This window comes from Amblyomma maculatum, chromosome 8 (genome assembly GCF_055883805.1).
Source record: "Amblyomma maculatum isolate TAMU_Amacu chromosome 8, ASM5588380v1, whole genome shotgun sequence".
Taxonomy (NCBI): Eukaryota; Metazoa; Arthropoda; class Arachnida; order Ixodida; family Ixodidae; genus Amblyomma; species Amblyomma maculatum.
In genome coordinates this window covers 32,462,955-32,481,553 of record NC_139351.1, presented here as the reverse complement: position 1 = coordinate 32,481,553, position 18,599 = coordinate 32,462,955, and the positions used below count along the sequence as shown (strand labels likewise).

The 18,599-nt window shown below is 43.6% G+C and overlaps 1 protein-coding gene across 1 annotated transcript in view; it reads left to right on the top strand.

The window, feature by feature from the left end:
• LOC146180860 (ubiquitin carboxyl-terminal hydrolase 24-like) overlaps positions 1-18,599 on the top strand; it is a 205,407-nt gene that overhangs the window by 152,813 nt on the left and 33,995 nt on the right. Inside the window, exons 46-49 of the mRNA XM_084576188.1 lie at positions 1,749-1,842; positions 4,497-4,616; positions 11,223-11,318; positions 12,104-12,215. Coding sequence (XP_084432314.1) covers positions 1,749-1,842; positions 4,497-4,616; positions 11,223-11,318; positions 12,104-12,215 — 422 coding nt within the window. The remainder of the gene's footprint in view (positions 1-1,748; positions 1,843-4,496; positions 4,617-11,222; positions 11,319-12,103; positions 12,216-18,599) is intronic.

Here is an 18,599-nt window from a genome sequence, read left to right as displayed (position 1 = left end):
CATTTACTGTAATACAAATGGTTCTTGTCAGTTTTTTCAAGGCCATTCGATAATTCAAACATTGGATAATTCGGACTTTTTCCCTGGTCCCGTGAAGTTCGAATTAACGAGCTTTTACTGTAGTTAAGCAAACTCGAAGAGTGCCGTTTTATCGTGTTTGATATATATTTGTTTCCGAATGTTAGCCTCACAATCCCAGACTGCACACATGCTGCGATGTCGGCATTTCACAGGAAGTATATTGCCATAGCCAGACGGTCTTTCCTACAACTGTTTTTTATTACACGGTATCTTTACCTATTAAAATTGAAAAACCAATTTATGGTTGGCAATGGAAGGAGAAAATTAGTTCTAATTCATCCTACGCCTAGATTATTCCACGGCAGGAGTTCATATTCTTGCTGACCCATGTTTTGTGCATAAATAGACGTGATCAGCAGCTGCACTGTTGGAAGGTTCTGCCAATGACGACGCCATTGTGTGAGGCCATAGCAAGTGAGATACCGAAAACAAAAATGTTCGTTCAAGCATGAGCAACGGGTTAGCTGAGTACCGAATTTCGACCAGCCAGTGCACACGCTCTCGTTGGCCCCAAAATATCAGATTTTTGGCCATGATGATGGTAGTGTTGGCTGCACCATTTTTAGTGGGTTGATACCGGGTTGGTGTCCCAGCTGAAAAAGAAAGAGAAAGACACAGAACATAGGAAGTACACCAAGAAGCAAGCCACCCGTGCATGTTCAAACGCATGCACACCGTGCACAACGACACACACAACGCACTCACAACTAGTGAACTGCTTTTCACCATTCGGCGAGCCTCCTCTTTGTTGCCGCAGCACTTCTGCTGGAATGTACTACCTCTGCACACTACTTTGTCGTTGTTCGTTCCCAGCAGCGCCGTCATATGTTGCAGACGTGGTTAAGGAGAAGCCCAACGTCTGTGGAAGCATAGTGCCCTCTAAGGCAGGCATGGAGAGTCGAGGGCACATCAAGACAATGTGGACAAGTGGTGCCATCTGGAGCGGCGGCGGCGGCAATCCTTGGCGCTAGGGTGCCCACGCTAGAAACTGTCCCAGACTACCAATCTTCTGACTTTGCAATGTCGTTATTGAAGGTAGTAAGAAATATTTTACAATAGTAGTGCTTCACTTGGCGTTGCATTGAAGCAATACTTACAACGACAATACTCGAGAATTTTCGAAACTCATCTGACAGTCCAAAGCACACCTGTGGAGGTCCTTTAGCCTTGTTGTATGGAATCATGACGGACAATGGGAGTTGAAAATGTAGCTGTTAAATGCATTCCTGCCTTAAAATGATGCTACAGTTTCTCCTTTAGTTTATTGTAGCGGGGTTTACTTGCAGTGTTGAGTTACAGCACTACAGTACGAAGGACGGAGAACCACTTTCCATTTGTATGCGCACACAGCTCGCTGCTTGTGAGGCCCTTCCCAGAAATTTAGCATGAGTTTCTGGCTGGACTTGGAGGCTGGCATTATGTATTGGTGGTATGGAAGGCTATGTTAAAGAGTTGCTTAGTGAGAAGGCTTGGCTAGGACAGCTATTGTTTAGGGACGAAATTCCAGCGTCACATTAAAGGTATTCCTGGAAACTCTAGTTCGGGAAGTTGTACGAAATATTTGCACAGCAGGCTCTCTTTTAGGGAGAGGCCCACCGAAATTTTTTCCTCCTTTCCCTACCGTACTAAGGGGTGCTGTTGTTGCTGTCCGCATCTCCTCTTTTTAGGCTGTACCTCCTGGAATGCCTCAACAAGGAAGTACGCCACACGTTTGCCCAGATCCTGGAGAAGGCACTGGTCTTCTGCCACAAGCTCGAAGCAGTGAGTGCACTGACTGTTTGGCGCATCTACACAGATGACAGTATTAGTTTGTGGTCTCTTCGAGGGTGGTCGGCTACTTGATGAAGCTCGACTTCCCGTGCGTAGTCATCATTCCATCGTTATCGACATGTTTCAAGCAGATGAGCCATCGAAAGGCATAGCCAAGTTCACATCCATTGTTGTGCTTATTCTACTACACCACACCCACAGTGGTCACACTTAGAGCTTGTTTTGTTAAAGGGCTGTTGCACAGTCGGGTACCACAACAACTAAGATTATTCGCTGTTCTGTGAAGTCCTTTAATTGGTGCACTTTATCACGGATTTCTGTAGCTTAGTTTAGTGTGCTGTACGGCAGTGCTGGTGTTTCTTCACTTGTGGCTTCACATATAGAAGGTTTCATTGCGTGAATGGTGAACTACACAGGATGGGCACAAGGTTTTGGCATGCTCGAACAGGTGCTGCATGGTTGGAAGTGAGGGATGCGCACATTTGTACCTGCATCGCGTAGTGCTTTCGAAAAAAAAAAAATGTTACTAGGCAATTATCGTTGCTAACAGAATGCATCTACGGCTGGTGGCAAGCTGCTCAGCACGGCTGACAGCCGGCGTCGCGAAGGGTGGCAGCAAAGCCCTGAAAACGAAACTGTGTGACCAGAGACTCCATCGGCCCGTTGATCGTCAATGCATCCTTCGTTGCGTGTACAGCAGTGAGGTGCAGGAAACGTAATATGCAGTTCAAGCCTAAGGATGATTATTTGTGCAGTCATTTGTTGAACAGGTCATACCTTGACGCAATGCATTTGGGATCATCTTAAATAACTATCAAAGGACAGCCAGTGTTACTAATATGAAAGCATACTTACATCTCCCGCTGTTATCTACTCGAAGAAAACTATCCCGCCTCTCACTTTTTCACAAAATATACTACCATAACTCCACCTTGCGTTCCTCATGGGTTCAGCCACCATCCTACATTTCGTTTCGCCGTAACCATAGTCAAAAGGTAAACATTCCGCACACAAACACAGTTGCCTACTTTAACTCCTTTCTTCCCCGCACCTGTAATGATTGGAATAACCTCTCTGCATCACTAACAAGTATAACTGAAGAACAAAAATTTAAATCCACGCTGCAATCTTTCCTTTTTGCCTAGTTTTAAAACTTACTGTATGGTTATTTGCATAACATCATTGTATACTGTTGCTTATTATATTTTTATATTGTTGTTTTTAACACCTATGCCGTTTTCCTAAATTTCCTAAATTGCACATGTACCTTGTTCTTTTTTATTTGCTTTGTTTTTCAGATTTGTACGCTTTTGTTAACCTTCTGTTTTATATATATATCCTGTATGCGCCCCTCCCCTCTGTAACGTACAACTGTACCCTGAGGGTATTATAAATAAATAAATAAATAAATTGAGTGACGCCAGCTAAGGTACATCTTTAAAATTGCAGGACTGCACTTAAGTCTGCTTAAGAGCAGAAATAGCGAAAGCCACTTTACACGACTGCTTTCACTAACTGCATCGTCATTGTCATCCCTACTGTCATCATCAATAAAAGCTATTGTCACCACAACTACCACCATCGTCATTATCACTAAACGCAGCGGCATTATCATTGCTGCTATCATGATTATGACTAACTGCATTGTCATTTTGATCATTACTGTCATCTTCATGCTAGACAAAAAGAATTAGGATCGGTTTCTCACGAGCCTAGCATGGAGTCAGGGTTAGCGTGCTTGACTGGGAATCGAAATGATTTTGAATTGATTCGCAGTCGAGGCAAATTGTTTTCTTTATAATTTCATGCGGTGTAAATACCGGGCAAATGGCGAAGACATATTGCTTTCTTTATGATTTCATGCTGTGGACACTCCTGGCAAATGCACACTAATGTCACCATGAGCCTAGAGAGGCTTTCGCCTTGATAAACGAGTTTTCGATGCCAGTGACTCAAATTTGCTCTTAAAAAGACTTTAGCGGCAATCATAATTGGAGGGGGGGACTGAAATAATCAGGTTTTACTATGCTCTTGAGGATCCCTCAGCTGACAGCAGTGGTAGGGAGCAAGGGCAGCGTTGTGACAGTGGTTTTGCAATTAATTTGTTTTGAAAACAGCCTGATCACTATTTAAGTGTGTGGGCTATGTATGAGATGATATGGTATCTAATTACCATTCTTTTTTCTTACATATATCTATATATCCTCTCACTGCTGTACACACAATGATGGACGGTCAACAGGCTGATAGAGTTTCCGGCCACATAGTTTCATTTTCAGGGTTTCTCTGCATGCCTACGTAACGGCAGCTGTTAGCCATGCTGATCTGCTTGCCACCAGGCCCGTAGATGCACTCTTTACAATGATAATTGCATAGCAACCTTTTTGTTTTTTGAAGAAAGGATAACCAATAGTCACTGAGGGTAACAAACTGGATTTCAAGAGAAGGAAAGCGTAGCAGAGGGCAGCAGAAAATCAGGTGGGCAAATGTGGTTAAGAAGTTTGCAGGGATCAAGTGGATGCAACTAGCACAGAACCTGGTTACTTGGAGGAATATGGGAGAGGCCTCTGCTCTGGGCTATGAGTCCGACTGATGATGATGATCTATCTAAACAAGCTGTTGATGGCCGGACCTTGTGTGTGCAGAGTCAGGTGGACCTGGACATAGTGGGCGCATGCCTGATCAACCTGCTGGACCAGGACGTGGCCGACAACTGCTGGCACTCGTCCCAGTACTTCTGCCTGCTCAGCAACTATGCCCAGCTGGTGAGTGTGGCACATAGAGTCTACCTACTACTCACTTCTCTAGCTGTGGCATTCTGAAATCTACGGAGGAAGCCAAAAGGTGTACAGTAGGAAACAAGAATTGGAAAATTAAAATAATTGCGGAGGGCTCCAGACTTCGTGGGCGTGGTGTGAAGAGTTAAAAATTCAAACCTGAAAGCAAAAGCAAGCAGTGCAAACTTTTCCTTGTGGGTTATTTTAAGATGCCTGCAGTGGCCTTTTTACAGATGAAGATTGCTCCAGAATGTTTGTACCTGCACTGGTAGCATTGGGTGACCAGGTGAAAACGAGATTAATAAGCCCGCACAGGGTTGGAAGTGCTGCTCCATTCTGCTCCAAAACGCAATATTACACTAAATGTGCCCTAGATCAGCTGCCTCAATATTTTACTATCAAATTTAGTGGAACACGGTCTTTGCTGTACAGTGGACCGTTGTATTACCTACAAAGCTGCAATCTGATCCAGTCCGATTCAGCGACCGGGGGAGCATAGCAGACTTGTGGCATATTGAGTTGCATGTCCGTGCTATCGGTGGCACCACAGTTTGAAACAATGCCAGCACACCTTTGGGGGTGGTGTAATACATCTCGCACTGGACCTGACACACTTAAAAGTCTTGAAGACTTGAAATGCATAGAGCATAATAAATGCTTCTTCGCAAGTAAACTAAAAAAATTAAAAAGCCCCCGCGTCACTCGGGCGAAAACATGAGGAGCCATTGGCAGAAGTCAGCGACATAAAGTAGCTGAGGAAGCAAAAGGCCAACCTCTAGTGTTGTCTATCCTCCTTTAAGGGGGGAGGCTACCCTTGAACACCAACTTTTTTATTTCTTGAGATATCTGAATGAAATTTTCAGGGTATGCTCATAGTACACACATTTGAAGAACTACCAATTTTCATGGAGCTGGGCTCATCGGTTCCCAAGTTAGAGGAGTATATCAAGATAGTTTACATAGGTCCCTAGGGGCAGGCCTGGAGAATTTGCAAAATGTGCTAGCAGTGTGAAATTTGTTATGCTCATTCCTGGATATTTTCCCCAGGGCAAGACAATTCCCTTTTTCTAAATTTCGTCTCTGGAAAATTTTAGTAAGGCCCCAAATTTAGTGTTAAAATTTACACCTGACTTGACAATATTTTAATTGACTGCCCCTAATCACACATGAAATATTTTGAAGAAAACGAATTGTCTTGCCCTCAGAAATTTACTTAGGTATGTAACAAAAAAAACTTCATGAAAATCCAATAAGCGGTTCTTGAGATATGACTTTCCCTAGCAGCCACACTGTTCAAAAAATTGATTCTGAGAAAACAGCTCTCAAAGGTTGAGAGAACAATAACTTTTTGTTTCTCAAGTTATCATGGTAAAATTATCAGGAGAGGCTCATGACATTAACAAATGAAAACACACCAAGTTTCATAGAATTGTTCATGCTAGTTCTCATGTTACAGAAGCGTATCAAATTGGTTCGAATAGGTCCTTTACATCAGGCCTGGAGAAATTGCGAAAGACATTGGCATTGTGCAATTTGTCATGCTGATTCCTAGATAGGTTCCTCAGGGGAAGACAAAGCCCTTTTTCTAAATATTTTTGCTGAAAAATAGCATAGCACTGAATTTTTTGTTATCAATTAGACCTATGTTGATTAATCAAATTAATTATGACGAATTCCAGAAATAATATTTTGAATGCATGGGCTTCCCTTGTTCTCAAAAATTTATTCAGGTACAGTCGAGCCCACTTATAACGGCCCCACTTAAGACGAACACTCGCTTATCACGAACAAGTCCGGTGCGGCCGTCAAATATACATCAGGGCTATGGCGCTCCGTCTCGGCTGCAACGAACATCTGTGCGACTAGCCGATCGGCTACAGCGAACGCCTTGGTGCCGCGGACCACTTTCCATATGCTGAGATCCGTCGATCCTGTGCTCTGCAAGCCGCGACAATCGGCATCCCCGATTCCCCCGCGGCATTTCGCCCAAGGCATGATGGGCGGCGCAGACGCGGAAAGCGGCTTCCCGGTTTATCTTTCGCGGCTTCCCAGTTTATCTCTCGCGGCATCTCGCCGGAGGAAGGAGGAGCGGCCCAAAGGCGGCAAGCGACTTCCCGGGTTATCTTCCGCGGCTTAAGCGCCGAAACGAAAAAAAAAAAGAGCTAGCTAAGTCTGCACTGAACGCGTGTCGCATCTCAAGGCATCACGAGCGACCACGCAACGTTTAACACGTTGCACGAAACCGTTCAGAGGGCACGACGAGAGATTGTAAATCCGGCGATCGCAAAAATGGCGAAAGGCGAACAGAACGACAGCAAGCAAAGAGCCGTAGCAGACGACGCGGGGAGGTAGCCGGCGGAGACCGACACGTCAGCGGCCGCAGCAGCCAATAGTAGTCGCCCGATCCCCCGCGTTCTCGCGGAGCGCGCGCTTTGCCCAATCGCAGCCTTGAATTCGAGCGCGGGAAACTTGAAAGCCGCCACGAGGCTCCCAATCGGAAGCAAGCCACGCCTCGACCGCGCCGCCGTCGCCGCTGCCGAGTGTGGCAGAAGAAAGTGCAAGAATTCACAAACAAAACAAGACCAAGATGGCGGCGCTCAGTTCGGCGGGAGAGGAATGGCGCTTGCTCGCTGCTCCGCGGCTGCCGCCGCTTGTTAAATAATTAATTTCGAGTATTTCTACGGCGAGTTGGGCATTGATAATTACAGAAATGGTAGTTTATAAGACATACTACCGGAATATATAATCTTCCAAAAATCGACTGTTTCGCGATTTTTCGGTTTTCAAAGGTCGCGTCCCCCCTTAAGGCACAGCTGTATGATGAAACTTAGCTTTAAATAGCAAATTTCATATAGGGTAGAACTGCTGCCGTCAGCTCAAACCCACACACGAGATTCGTCCCCCGACGGATGCACTCTGACGTGCTGGCTCTTGCACTTATGCACTGGAGGTAGTGCGGGGGCCTGGCAGGTAGGGGCGAATACAAATGCAGTAAAACCTCGTTGATATATTATTAAAAAATGTGGGGGGAAAATGTATTATCCGATAAAGTGTATGATCCGAACTGCATGATTTTGAAAAATGCAACTGTTGAATGAGTTGCTTAGGCATTTAGACTTTCAGTGCATAAAAAGGTAGATTAGCATTTCTTGGCATCAAGTATGAACAGCTCCTTTTTTACCTCTCGCAGAATTCAGTCCGTGTTTGCGTTCGTCTAAGCGCTGAAGAGATTTAGCAACAAGTCCGATTCATAGAAGATAATGAACCAGGAATGGTTCCTTGGTTGCTTCTGGATGCTTCGCCCCCTTAAACCTGTGATATGTGGAGAAGCCATCACTATGGCTTACAGTCGCCACATTTTTACTCATGTTGCTTCTCCCAGACCCGGCTCGCTTGTGTGCAAGCGAATAGTTGTAGTTATCACATGGTTCACCTCTATGCCCCTAAGGCACCACAAAAGAAACCACCGCATTTCTCCTTATGAAGTCATGTTTCCAAAGGAACGCCTCATATGTTGGCTCATTGGCTTTGTTTGATGCTTTGCCCCGTTGCACCTATGCACTGCAGGAAAGCAACTGTGGCGGGTGAGCGTCGCTGATCAGTTTTTCATGTCGCTACTGATGTCATGTCGCTACCACGTGTCCACATGATCGCAAAACGTATTATACAACCGCAATTTGTAAAAATTTTGATGTAGTAACAGGGAAATCATGTTAATCGGGAACATAATAATCAGGAGAAAATAATGTAACTGTATGGGAGATTTTTTGTGCCCACGATTTTTATCGCATGAAACGGGAAATCGCATGAACCAGGAACGAATCACCGAAATTCTTTGTACCTATGGCTCAGCCAAGCTTGCATCAGACCTCGCAAACTATAGTTGGCTCCATGTGCAGGCCGACCTCTGCAATTTTGAATGGGCATTTTCACCAAAAGTCAACATATCTTGACACGTAGAGCCCCATGATCCAAGGCATTCCATGAATCATGACCAATTTCAGGTGGCCATTTTGGCAAGATGTCAGCACCTCCTATGCAATATTCAAGGTATCTCATGGAAGCCTTTCACTATTTTTTTACTATAGACTTTTCGAGATATGAAGATGGCTTCTGGGGCACACTGTTATTAATATTGGCAGGCACCAGACAAAAGGTGAATAATTTTAGCTAGTAGTAGTTAGGTTGTTTGACTATTTATAGACATTGATGGCAGTCATCCTCAAAACACCTTGTATGTTGATACAGCAGCCATTTCATGCTAAAGGCACCAGAATTTTCCCTCGACAACCTGATTTCTTCCAAAAAATATATAGCTTTTCATCACCTTGTTGAAAGTGATCCCTCAGTATTTCTGGGGGAAAATTTTTCTAGTCATGTGACATCCCCATTTCCAGATAAGTGCAAAAGTAGGTGTTGTTATGGAACTATGAAACTAGTACTCGCAAAAAATTTGTTGTTCTTTTTTAGACTCGGAATTTTTCTTGAACATTTTACCAACATTGTACTTTGAGCTATGAATAAACTTCCAGCAGGGAATATTTTTATATTTTGAATTGTTTACTTAGCCTAAAAAAGTGCTATTTATATAAACACAGCATTCCTGAGGGATGTAAAGCACTTGGTCAATCGGGTCGTATGGCTGGGTAAAAATGTTTGCACTGAAACAAAATTACTCAGTGAAGGATATTCCAGTTACAAAAATTTTCAATTTTTTTTCACATATTTTTTAACCAATAAGATTATCACAGGAGATTTTAATATCTCAAATATTCGTTTGGATGATGGGGTTTTACAGATGTTGAACATGCCGAGGTATTTTTGGACTTTGCATTTAATCGAGATTTAAATCAAGCAGTGAAGGAAGTCACCCAGGTCAGATTAAACACAGAGTTATTGCTTGATGTTTGTGTCTTCGACGAACTGTCTGATCACAAGCTCGTATCACGTAGTATAAGGAAAATCTCTATCACAGAAAGATAAATGGAGAGAAATTGTGTATTTCAGAAGCGTCTTGTGGGTTGATGTCAGCACTCTTGATTATTTAGGATTGTCACTATACCATTTTGATGGAGCTATGAACATCCACGTGATGTGGGAGGAATTTGAGAGCATAATTCGTTATTGCCTAGAAAACTTTGCCCCAAAGAAAATTAAGACAGGAAAAAGACCCCTTGGGTAAATAGAGAAACCATTCAACTGAAGTGAAGATTAGGACGTAGGAGAGGAAACAAAATAAAAACGTCAAACCAAGATACAATCATTGTTTGGGCAAAAGAAAAGTATTACTGGAATAGACTAATAAATTTTAATAAGCAATCACCGCAGAGGTTTTGGCGTTACATTGCTCTTTCGAAAGAATTGATTGATGATGTATGTGTGCTCAGTAGGGGTGTGCGAGTAGTAAAACTTTTGAATACGAATCTGGGAAAGAAAATGGCTTAATGTCAAATCGAAAGTCAAATATCTGATCAGTGAGAATGAAAATTAATATTTGCAACCAATATTAGTTTTGTTTATTTCAGAATTTGCATGGTATTTGCAAATTAAGTTAAACTAGAATTGCACAGAAGTGTATAACCTCTAAATACACTAAACTGTCATTAATTCGGCCTTTAAGTGGCTAGAAAAAAAAATGTCTGAGTTAACTGAAAGCTCGAATTATCGAATTGGCTGGAAAATATGTTTTGAGGATGCTTCACTGCATAACTCATGCGATGAAGTATTGCGGTAAAGCACGCAATGCGGGGAAGCTGCGGTGAATTCGAAAATTTTTGGTGCATTGGGAAATTTTCGAATATTCGAAAATTCTGATAATCAGCTTTTTGAATAGGAATATGAATCAAATAACGAACATATTCGATTCGTAATCGGCATTTCGAATATTCGCGCACCTCTAGTGCTTTGTGATCTTGCGATAGCTCTCAAGTGCAATACATTTTATCAATCTGTGTTTTACGAACCTCATATATCAGCTATAAACTTCAGTGACGTCAACATTGTAAAGCTTTCAGGCATGAAAGATATTACTCTGTCTGAAGGGAGAATTATTTGTCTTCTACTAAATTTAGACACGAAAAAGTCATCTGGTCCAGTTGGCATTCCTGATGAATTTAGAAAGCGCTATGCTGAATGGATCGCAAAGTTTCTTCTTATTATCTGTCACGTGTCTCTAGAGCAGCACAGTTTGCCTGATGACCGGTTACGGGCAAGAGGGGTTCCTACCTATAAATATGGAAGCAAGCGCGATGTTGAGACCAGTTTCAATACTGTGCACATGTAAATTACCAGAGTATGTCTTATCAAAAACTATGTTTTGCTATTTTGAGAATTCTAGTACTTCCACTGCAAATTATTATGGCTTCAGACAATGCTTGTCAACTCTAACACAGCTGACTGAAACAGTTCATGTTTTTGCATGTGCTATTGGCACTAAAAGCCGGATTGACACTGTGTGCTTAGATCTGTCGAAGGTATTTAAAGATTTGTTGAAGACGTTCTTGCTGCTGTGAACATGTTGTTTAACTTCCATCCTGTACCAGCCCAAAAAAGGGGCTACCAGTATTCATAATTAAGTAAATGAACGTTTTGCAGGGTTCCAAGGCTTGCCAGCATCTGTTCCAGCTGGGTGCCTTCGAGAAGCTGATGGTGTTTCTGCTGGGACCCCTTGGTGCCAACATGGACTCTGAGGTGTGTCTGCACATTCGTTGTTACACCTTCTTAGATTGTTTTTCCTTAATTTAATTTTTTGTGCTTTTTGCAAATTTCCCATGGTGTCAGCATGAGTAATGTGAGCCATGTTTTGGTTGTTTTTGTGACATTTTACTTATTGCTAGGTTTCTGTAGCACTTTTGTGATGTAAACTTGCGGCACTTTATTTTGAGAGTCGTAAGCAGCAAACAGAATGTTTACTCCTTTATTCCAACGTTTGCTTCATTTATGGCCTTGTATGTCTTTCCTTGTCACGGTCACAGAATTATGGCATTTCATCCAACGGCTGCTCTGATCTTCTCATCTCTGCTATTCATAGCGGTAGTCCTAAGGTGGATCACGCTGTGTCATCAGAAACTCGAGAAATTTGTGATGCATCAGGATCGTCAGAAGCATTCACTCTTAATTTTTGATGATCACCATTAAAAGATAAATAATTTTTTAAGCTTGCGCAGCTCATTTCACCATAATATTCCATCAAAACAAATATGAATAGCTGATGGCTACAGAAAAGGCAAAATGAATAAAAACTTTTGACCAAACTGGCCATCTTAATGTGCTGTGTCCCTTCTTATTGAGTGGTATTTATTTGCTGCAGGTAGCATTTCTACTCATTATCTTTCACGCTCATTTTCATTCCCACTATTTCTGTGCCCACCCTACTGACACAGAGCAATGTGCTCAATAGGCGATGTATAACTAGTGTTCATTGAAAAAAAAAGTTTGGAAAAGTAGTGTCTGTATTTCCTTGTCGTTTCTCGCAGGAGTCGTTCACCCGACGCTGGAGCCTCACTCAAATCCACGAGTTTGGCTACCTGCACAGTACGCTCATCAACCTTGTGCTGGCCTGTGACCTCTCTTGCCTCCACAGCTGTGGTAATATCTTGTTCCTACTCAGCTGCCGTGGCAGCTTTTGCTGTTGGGAATAATTCTTTATGCGGCGATTTTTTTCCCCTTAGGATGCTTTAAGTTCAGCGCTCTACACATTAAGGCTTCTTACTGTTTTGACATCTGAGGGCAATAAAAGGAGGGATAGAACACTAGAATTTAGACGTCAAATTTTTTTCGGCGAAGTTGAAATATATATGTCTAAAGCATTTCGATTCCTCTAGAAGTGCTGTAGAGAATCTTACTGCAAATTTTTTTATCAACCTGGTGCTGAAAACCATGAGCAGCGACCACAATGACTGGTGGTCAAGAAAAAAGACGTACTGAAATCAAATACAGTGAAAGCTCGTTAATTCGAACCTCGATAATTCGAATTTTTAGATGATTCGAACTGCACTACTTGGCTCGGCCAAGCCCCATTCAGTACACGGCCTATAAAAAAGACCGTTAATTTGAAACGCAAGTCGGTTCTGCTACGGATAATTCACACTAGGCGAAGCCACGTCTTGGCAGCTTGGCACACAGCACATGGTCAAAAAAAAAAAAAAAAGAAAACATTTCCGCGAAAGAGTGATGGAACCAGGTGTGTGTAAATGGCGCCATGACCGGTGCGGCGGCTGGCGGCACCGGAGGGTAGGGGTTGGTGGCCGCGGTGGCTCCTTAGCGATGGCAGCTGCTTACTCTCTCTTCCACGCAACCTCCTAGACTCGCCACTAAATACTCGTTAATTCGAGCCCTGTTCATTCAGAAATACGGATAAGTACTGTTGGCGCCCCCCCAGCCAGTGCCCATGAAGGCTATGACTTCGGACAGGCGCTACAGAAAAAACGTTTCTTTTTTTTTTCTGTGAGAGTTGTCCATCTTTCCACCCATCAGTAGTCAACGGCAACATGCGGTCAGCCGCGATCATGATGCCGGCATTTTAGCATCGTTCGCTTCAAAAGGCGTTTGCTGCTGTCACACTACCAGTGGACGATGCCCGCCCCAATCGCTCATGACATGATAAGGCGAACGTACTGATAACGAGGCTTGCAGACAAGCACTGGCACTTTGCCAAGTTCGCTTCCCCTCTTGCTAGAGCTGACGTCAAAAGGTAAACACAACGCTGCACAGCATCTTGGCGCACTGCCAAGAAATGCGTTGTGGACCGTGACGGCGCGAAACGAAGAAAAGCGCTAACGACTGACGTCTTTTTTTTTTTTTTTTTTTTTCCAGTTCTTGGGCAAAAGTCGGGGGTGAGTGGGTTCATTATGCGAGTAAATACCGGACAGTTATCATTATTGCAAATGGTTCATGTCAGCTTTTTCGAGACCATTCGATAATTCGAACTTTGTATTCTCTGTCCCATGAAGTTCGAAATAACGAGCCTTTACTGCATAAATTTCACCCGCCAGACAGCAATACATTCCTGAAATGTGGTCACGTGAGGTGCTGCAGTGTTAGTAACAACATTTCTCCACAAGATTTCACCTCAGTTGTGTTTTATGTGGTTCTCAATGACAGATTAATACCCCACAGTTACAGGCAAGTTTAGTGACACTTTCACGAAGTGCACTTACATAGGATGAATGACACTTTCGGTGCTCGTTGTCACACGGCAAAATCAAGTGTCATTTTGAAATGACGGCAGTGGCGATATGGAGGCTGTAGCCCTATGTGGAAATTACCGTATACACGCATTTAATGGCCGCACTTTTTTTTCCGAGATTGGGATGAAAATCAGGGGGTGCGGCGATTACATGAGAAAAAAGACAGCGAAAGTAGGCGAGAAGTTCGTAGCGTTCACAGTGCCAGATGCTACTAGCTTTTCACTGTAGTGCCGCCCGTGAAAGGCAGAGCACGCGGAGCAAGTAGCGCTTGGTCGTGCTCTCCTCTGTTATCGTCGCTAGGCCTATAGTTTGTTTCGCACCGAAGTATCAGTGAGCCCCGCTTTTGTATGGCCAGCTTAAAGGATATATCGCTCACTCGTAGCACTGCCTTATTATCACCCTTACTGTCTGTTGATAATACGAGAAAGGTGCGACTCAAATCGACGACTGAGGAGCGGAGCTAGCGTATACGTGTACTACAAGGGTGAGCTGCACCACGTCGCGCCGCCGGCGACAATGGCTATGAAGTTGTGAGCAGAATTTGCTTTTATCGCAGCAATTACTCCTACTATCGACTCAGCACAGGTCAACGATCCCCAAGAAGGATTAATTTCTGACATTGTTTTACTCCAGGAATTATTATTTACGGGAAAAACATTTTCACACATTTTTTTCTGATGCCGGTGACAGCGGGGCTGGATGCGCCGTTAAGGTGCTGGCCACAGCAGCTGATTTCTATCTTTATTGGAGCTGCCGCTAGCTTGTTTATCATTGACGCGCACGAGGTATTCCTGCTCTCTTTGTTTAGTGAGTTTCCTGAGGTTCCTGAATTTTCAGTGTTGGGCAACATTTACTTCAAAATATGGTTCCTAATATTTTTCTACAACTTCTGTTTGACTATACTCATGTTGAACTTTCAAAATCTGCAATAAAGTGATTTGACCATCTGGGAAAGCTTTTTTTGAAAACAATTTGACCCTCAAAGGGTTAAAAGAAATGGTCATGAAGTTACGATAAACATTTCAAAACATTGTAATTCTCAAAAAATGTATGAGTGATATGCGAGTGCCCTGGTGTCGAGACTACACACTCACCTGCCAGACAAAGTGTAGTGACTTCGCCAAACTCACTTCGTGCCGAGTGTGTTCAGCAGCGTCATTAAACTTCATCGTGTGACACGATGCGAAGACACTAAAGGCGAGTGCACTCGTTGAAAGTGACACTAAACTTGCTCATCTGACCGGAGTTTTAAATTGTAAAGCCTTAGTTGAGTAATATTGTAGTGTTCAATTTGTACTTTGTGGGTCAAGATCTTTTCATTTTCATCATAATCTTTCCGGCCTCGGCGGCCGCTTTTCAATGGAGGCGAAAAGCAAGGCGTTCGTATGCTGTGCAATATCAGTGCACATTAAAAAACCCTAGGTGGTCGAAATTTCCAGAGTCATCCACTACGGTGTCTCTAATAGCCCGAGTCGCTTTGGGACGTTAAACCCCACAAACCAACCACCATAACCTCATGATGTATTTTGGCCTGTGTTCTGCCCTTTGAAGAGGTCATGTCCTGCTCATATGACAAATTGCTGATATTTTACAAGGTGCTACTGGAGTTGGATTTTCTTTTTTTATTCTCTGAGCACTGGATGCATCTTATACAATGAAAGCTCATTAATTCGAATCCCGATAATTCGAACTACACTACTTGGTCCGGCCAAGCTCCATAGAGATCTGTGTATAAAAAAGCCCGTTAATTCGAACGCGAGTCGGTTCCACTACGGATAATTCGAACTACGCACTGCCGCGTCTGGGCGGCTTGGCGCACATCACGCGGCCAAAAAAAAATAATAAAGAAACACCTCCGCAATCGGAAGGCATAGTTAAAGGCTGCACACGTCCAAAACGGGGACAGAAGATGGAACCGGGTAAAACCATGGAAAAGTGGGTAAAATTTAAATGGCGTCATGACCGGCGCGGCGGCCGCGGCACGGTCAGTGCATGGCCGCAGTGGCGGCTGCCTGCTCTCTTCTGCGCAACCTCCGTAGCTCGGAACTAAATACTCGTTAATTCCAACCCTGTTAATTTGGAAATTGGGATAAGTACTGTCGGCGCGGTCCCAGCCAACGCCTATGAAAGGCTATGATCTCGGACGGGCACTACAGGTTACTTTTTTTCTTTTCTTTTTGCGATAGCCATCTATCCTTCCAACCATCAGTTGTCAATGAAAGCACGTGAGTCAGCCGCGATCATGATGCCTGCTTTTAGCACCGCTCAGCCACTTGCTGCTATCGCGCGTTCCAATTATTGGAATGGCAGTAGACGCGCCCGTCCCAGTCGCTCATAGCATGATAAAGCGAACGTACTGAAAAGGAGGCTTGCGCAACCAGACAAGTGCTGGCACTTTGCCAAGTTCGCTTCCCCCCACCCCGCTGGAGCTAAAGTCAAAAGATAAACACGCCGTTATCGCTGCGCATCATCTTTGCCCACTGCCAAGAAATGTGTTGTGGACCGTGACGGCGCGAAACGGAAGGACGCGCTATCGAATGATGCCTTTATATATTTTTTTCGCATTCGTTGGCACAAATCGGGGCTGGGTGGGTTTATTATGGAGCGAGTTGTTACGCGACTAAATACAGTACATTTACGGTAATACAAATGGTTCTTGTCAGTTTTTTCAAGGCCATTCGATAATTCGAACTTTTTTCCCGGTCCCGTGAAGTTCGACTTAACGAGCTTTTACTGTATTCTCAGATAACATACTGAAATGGTGAAGCTCCTCTAACCAACAGTGACAACCATGTTGACATGCTCCTTGCGACTCTGACTGCAACAGTGTTTGCAGTGGCAGCTCGGATAAGCTGCCGATACAACAGCACTAACATTTTCACCCGCAACTGGGCTGTTAGTCTAATGTTTAGAGGGATCCCCCAGGATGGAGTAGAATTTGTGTTAACTAATTACAAAGTTGCCAGATTTTATGTTGGATAAAAAAAATCGATGAGTAAAATTAATTGCATTGCCATCGTATTAATCAGTTTAGTATAGAAACATTTAATATGAATCGAATATATTTGTTTCTGATTCATTATTGTAATTGAAAAATTGAAAAAATGTTTTCTGGTTCTTTAAAGACTGAATTAACGAGTTGCAGTATTCAGCTGTGATGCGACAGTTCCACATAATACTATCATGCAGGTCCTCCCCGTAAAAAACTGGAAAATTGAATCCTGTATAATACTTATACAGTGCAACCTTGTTAATTCAAACCTCGATAATTCGAATTTTTGGATAATTCGAACTATACTACTTGGTCCGGCCAAGCTCCTTGAGATCTGTGTATAAAAAAGCCTGTTAATTCGAATGCGAGTCAGTTCCACTACGGATGATTTGAACTACGTGCCACCGTGTCTGGGCGGCTTGGCGCCCATCAAGCGGCAAAAAAAAAAGTAAAGAAACACTTTTGCGATCGGAAGGCATAATTAGAGGCTGCGCACGTCCAAAACGGGGACAGAAGATGGAACCAGGTAAAACCAGTAAAACCATGGAAAAGTGGGTAAAACTTAAATGGCGCCATGACCGGCGTAGCGGCCGGCGGCGTTGGAGAGAGGGGACGGCGGCTGCGGCAAGGTCAGTGCATGGCTGCGGCGGCGGCTGCCTGCTCTCTCTTCTACGCAACCTCCGTAGCTCGCAACTAAATACTCGTTAATTCTAACCCTGTTAATTTGGAAATATGGATATAAGTACTGTCGGCGCGGCCCCAGCCGACGCCCATGAAAGGCTATGATCTCGGGCGGGCACTATGGGTTAAACTTTTTTCTTTTTTTTTTTTGCGATAGCCATCCATCCTTCCACCCATTAGTTGTCAACGGAAGCACGCGAGTCAGCCGCTTCAAAAGCCGCTTGCTGATATTGCGGGTTCGGGATGATTGGTGCGGCAGTAGACGGCGCCACTCCCTGTTGCTCATAGCATGATAAAGCGAACGTACTGAAAAGGAGGCTTGCACAACCGGACAAGCGCTGGCACTTTGCCAAGCTCGCTTCCCCCCCCCCCCCCCCCCCCCCTCCCCTGTGCTGGAGCTAAAGCCAAAAGATAAACAAGGCGTTATCGCTGCGCAGCATCTTGGCGCACTGCCAAGAAATGTGTTGTGGACGTGACAGCGCCCCAAAACAATGCGCTAACAACTGACGCCCTTCTTTTTTTTTTTTTTCTTTTTTTTTTTTGTCAGATTCGTAGGCACAAATCGGGGCTGGGTAGGTTCATTATGCGAGCGAGTTCGTTAAGCGACTAAATACGGTACATTTACTGTAATACAAATGGTTGTTGTCAGTTTTTTCGAGGCCATTCGATAATTCGAACATCAGATAATTCGAACTTTTTTTCCAGTCCCGTGAAGTTCGAATTAATGAGCTTTTACTGTACTGGATTTTTCGGTAGGATATGCACGTCTATGCTATTAGTTTAATTTTATTTACAAATACCATGTGAATTCTGAAATAAACAAAATGAACAGGGTTTGCTATCTTTTAAATTTTCAATTGTTTTTTACTGGTCAGGTATTCGGTACAAAGGCATTTTTTTTCATATCATATTCAATTTGAATTTGAAACTTTCAATATTCACGCACCCCTAGTAATAAAGGATTGATTTACTCGTTGACATCCACTCATGCGCAGACATACGGCTACAGAGGAAAGCTGTATAAATTTCGTAGTTGAAGAAAAGTTCATCCCGGTGTGGGGTTCAAACTCAGGGCAACTGCCTGTCCGGCGTGGTCGCTCTATCAACTGA